Source organism: Crocuta crocuta, unplaced genomic scaffold (assembly GCF_008692635.1).
Source record: "Crocuta crocuta isolate KB4526 unplaced genomic scaffold, BGI_CrCroc_1.0 scaffold467, whole genome shotgun sequence".
NCBI classification, from domain to species: Eukaryota; Metazoa; Chordata; class Mammalia; order Carnivora; family Hyaenidae; genus Crocuta; species Crocuta crocuta.
In genome coordinates this window covers 1,621,554-1,626,006 of record NW_027530632.1, presented here as the reverse complement: position 1 = coordinate 1,626,006, position 4,453 = coordinate 1,621,554, and the positions used below count along the sequence as shown (strand labels likewise).

Below are 4,453 nucleotides of genomic sequence, written 5' to 3'. Positions count from 1 at the left end.
TGCCCAGAAATTGCTTGTGAACTCTGGGTCCAGAGTTCGTCAGGTACCGAAAATAATTTTTTTAATTTAAAGAGAAAGAGAGAAATAATGGTCCATGTTCAAAGCAGAGATGGGCTCTCTCCCTGGAAAGAAGATTCCCTGCAGTCTGTTAGATCTCCATAAGTGTCAGAAGTGGGCTTCAAAAAAAAAAGTGCTCTAATTGATCGACTCGAACACAGATGACGCAGAATATGTCACTTCTACCAAATGTGAAGACATGTTAATTGGAATCAGAGTATTGCCAACGAATCCATGCAAAGGCTGCTAAAAACCACCCGGTAAACTAATCCTATTACGGTTTCAATTCTTTTTCTAGTCCCAAGTTATTTTTTAATTACAGGACCTAAATAATCTAATGACAAGTTCCTTTATGGATAACAGAGCATGAGGCCATGATACAGGTCTGTGCGACAAAGATGGCAGATCTATTCTGCTGTCTTATGGGAAATGACTGGTCGCCTTGCGGTTATTTGATCCTAATCCCTTTTAAGATATTCAAATGGACTGACGTTACAGCGATCAATGCGCCATCGTACGTGTGTGTGTTATGTGCACAAACATATACATTAAGTTCAGACTCTTCTCTAACAAGGGCCCCTTTTTCCTTCACTTCTAGAATTCTTGCCCTGTCACCCTTTGGTTCGCAGGGATGGGGAACCATAATTAAGATATTTAATGGCACATTTCAAGTCAAACAAAATGACTTANGGGTCCTACACGGAAGCAGGGATGACTTTGGTTTGCTTAGGGTACTTTTAAAGTCCACTTATTTATTTTGAGACCAGGAAAGAGACAGAGACAGGGAGTGAGGGAGAAAGAAAATCCCAAGCAGGCTCTGCACCGACCGATGCACACCTCGAACTCACGGACCGAGAGATCAGGACCTGAGCCCCGAAACCAAGAGCTGGACGCTTCATGACCAAGCCACCCAGGCGCCCTCAACGGTACTTTTGTTCTCGAATGTGTCTTACTTTTTGGGGGTCTCCCAGTGTCATGTGACTTACCTGCTTATCAAAAGCGACCCAGGATGGCACAGAGCTGCCCATTCCTCTAGGATATTCACTGTATTTAGGCTTCGGCTTTTGCCCAGGAAGTGGTTCTCCACCAATTCCAGGTTTATCTTCACTCACCAGCATCCGAACATTGTTGCAAAAGCCCCAATGTTGAGATTTGTGAAACTTCTCCTTTCCCACCTGTAAACACAAGGGACAACAGAAAACGGCTGAAGTTACTCTTTACGTCTTATCTTGCCGGTTTTGTTTTTGTTTCTTGTTTTTGATGGGCGGGAATGGGCTGAGAGAGAGCGAGAGAAGGAGAAAAGGGAGAGAATCTGAAGCGGGCTCTATGCCCAACGCGGAACCCAACGTGCGGCTCGATCCCACGACTATGAGATCACGACCCAAGCTGAAATCAAGAGTCGGACACGCAACCGACTGAGCCACCCAGGTGTCCGGTGCCTTACTTGTTTGAAAAGGTAAACACATCTCCTATAGCTTATTTTGCCCATTACAAAATGGATATTTGAGAANTACCCACAAAGTTGTGCCACATTTTCAATTCCTTTTGGCAAATTCAAAACTTTGAAAAGCAAGAAGAATAAACCCAGCGCTCCACGCTATTTAAAACGGCTGAAAATAACTACGACCGCCAGCGAACATTTAGAACATTAGTTTGCTAACTGGTCTATTCTACTTATTTGCTAAGAGTGCGAACAGGGAAGGAAAAAAGGCTTCTACTTCAGAGTAGAAAAATGTAAAGGTTTTGCCACAGAAGTCTAAATGTTCTTTTCACCAACGCAGAAAATAAAAGCTTCTCCTCGTTAAAATAAACATTAACTGGACAAGTCCTCAGGGCGGACACTGTCATCCCAATTTTAAAGCCTTGCTGTCCCTTTCCTTCACTGCCCTCCCGTCTTTTCTGGGGATCTGGGATGGCACTACCAAGGGCTGGCAAAGATGTGGGCCGACACGGACTCGCGTGCACCTGCTAGTAGGAAAGTTTTTAAAAGAGACAGTCCCTCTGGAGAAGAGATCCAGCTATACCTAGGGACGTGAAAAGTGTATATTCCCCACCGCCTAGGAAGTCCATTCCCAAATATCCTTTGCCCCTGTGCACAAGGAGCTAAATATCAATAATAATTGAATATACATAACGAATGTAAACAGGGGCGCCTGGGTGGCTCAGTGGGTTAAGCACCCGACTCTTAATATCCGCTCAGGTTGTGATGGTGGTCATGGGATCGAGCCCCACATCAGTGCAAAGCCTGCTTGGGATTCTCTCTCTCCCCCTCTCTCTCTCTGCCCCTTCCCCACTCATGTGNACATCCACCCACAGCCCTGAAATTAAAAAAAAAATATTTCAAGGGCGCCTGGGTGGCTCAGTCGGTGAAGCGTCCAACTTGGACTCAGGTCATGACCTCACGGTTGGTGGGTTTGAGCCCCGCGTCGGGCTCTGTGCTGACAGCTCAGAGCCTAGAGCCTGCTTCAGGTTCAGCGTCTCCTTCTCTCTCTGCCCCTCCCCTGCTCATGCTCTGTCTCTGTCTCAAAAACAAACATTAAAAAAATTTTGAAAAAACATTTCAGATCACAATGAAGCCCTCTCTCACGCCCCTGCCTCCCTGTCCAGAGGTAACTATTATCCCGAATTTNACGCGGGGCTCGAACCCGCGAACCGCGAGATCGTGACCTAAGCGAAAGTCGGACGCTTAACCGACTGAGCCACCCAGGCGCCCCAGCACTTAATACTTGGATGAACATTAACAACAACTTACTTTTCTGTGTTTTTGAGGTTAATGGAAAATATGATCTAGAATCACCTAAAACTATCATTCTTAGGTACTCCTGCTCATCAGGTTTAAGGCTGGTTGGCTTCTGCTCCATGAATAGTTACTTTTTTTTCCTCCCTTCATATCCTATTCATTTTAGGAATTCATTTTCCCTTTTCTTGTTTTCTGTACTTTTATAGAGGAAAAAAATGTCATTCGGGAAGATTCTGTGACCCTCCCAGAGAACACAGCAACAAAATTGCTTCAGGTATAGTGGGATCTTAGAGCTCAGGACCATGAGAGCATGAAAGCTCCCATTACTTTTTAATAAAGCTAAATCACTCAAAAAGCAGCCCCGAATGTAAAAACAAAAAAGCCAAGTCAAAGAAAACTTCAAACATTTTTTAAGCTAATTTTCCTCTCTTTCCAAACCTAAGCTGGAAAATTGTTATGCTCATGATTCTTAGCCATCAGCTCAATATAACAATAAGACTGGTGTTGGATATTTATTTTGAGAGAGAGACAGAGAGAGAGAGAGAGCCCAAGCAGGGGAGGGGCAGAGAGTGAGGGAGAAAAAATATTCCAAGCAGGTTCCATTCTGTCAGTGCAGAGCCCAAAGCTGGTCTCAATCCCACAGACCTGAGCCAAAACCAAGACTGGGACGCTCAACAGACAGAGCCACCCAGGCATCCTGGTTTTTCATATTTAATAATATATTTAAATCAGTAGAGTAGAAAATAAAATTTAAGTCCGTAAGATCTAAAAAGATGTGCAGTTTCTTCCTCAGAAAACTCTTGATTTTTTTCTCTAATTAAACTCAAAGCGCCAATCAATAAAAAGAATTCTAATGACTTCCCCCAAAGTCAGGTAAGATCACCAGCTCACTGCAGTTGATTAGTACATCCATTCCCAAACTGTTTCTCCTTTCCTGGTCTCCATTTAGAAGCCAGAAAAGGCCAACACTCCACTTGTTTCCTCAGCTTCCTTTTCAGAAGTCTGTTCTGGGAGTCCGGAAAAGGCTTTTTTCCACTTGAGCCGAAGGACAAATATAAGTGACGCTGCCCCGGATCACCTTTCTTGCCATGAGATGCATACGTGATGGCTGGAGCTACAGCAGCCACCTTGTGATCATGAGCAGAAAGAGCGAGGTGATCCCAGAGATGCTGGCTCAGACAAAGCGGAGCCTTTAAATGAATCCCAGCAGCCACCTACCTCCAGACTTCCTGCTTGGTGAAAAAAAAATAAATCCCTGCTTGTTTAAGCCTCTATGGGTCAGGTATTCCATCATTTGCAGTAGAAAGCATTACAAACTAATACATTTAGGGGCGCCTGGGTGACTCAGTTAGGCATCTGACTTCGGCTCAGGTCATGATCTGACAGTTCATGAGTTCGAGCCCCGCATCAAGCTCTGTGCTGACAGCTCAGAGCCTGGAGCCGGTTTCAGATTCTGTGTCTCCCTCTCTCTCTGCTCCTTCCCCCACCCACAATCTATTTCTTTGTCTCTCAAAAATAAATAAACATTAAAAAAAATCTTTTTAAACCAAACTAATACATTTTAGTTTCTAAAAGTTGTGCTTGAAGGCTTTAATTATTAAGGGATCTAATGGGTGATTTTCTTTATACGTTGACAAAAATAAACCTCTCCTCAAA

At 44.1% G+C, this 4,453-nt stretch overlaps 1 protein-coding gene across 3 annotated transcripts in view; it reads right to left on the bottom strand.

Annotated features, from left to right (window-relative positions):
• The window catches only part of EFHC2 (EF-hand domain containing 2), a 181,624-nt gene that overhangs the window by 161,072 nt on the left and 16,099 nt on the right, over nucleotides 1–4,453 (bottom strand). For all 3 annotated transcript variants that reach the window (XM_077768535.1, XM_077768533.1, XM_077768534.1), the window contains exon 2: nucleotides 1,044–1,232. In XM_077768535.1, coding sequence (XP_077624661.1) covers nucleotides 1,044–1,232 — 189 coding nt within the window. The remainder of the gene's footprint in view (nucleotides 1–1,043; nucleotides 1,233–4,453) is intronic.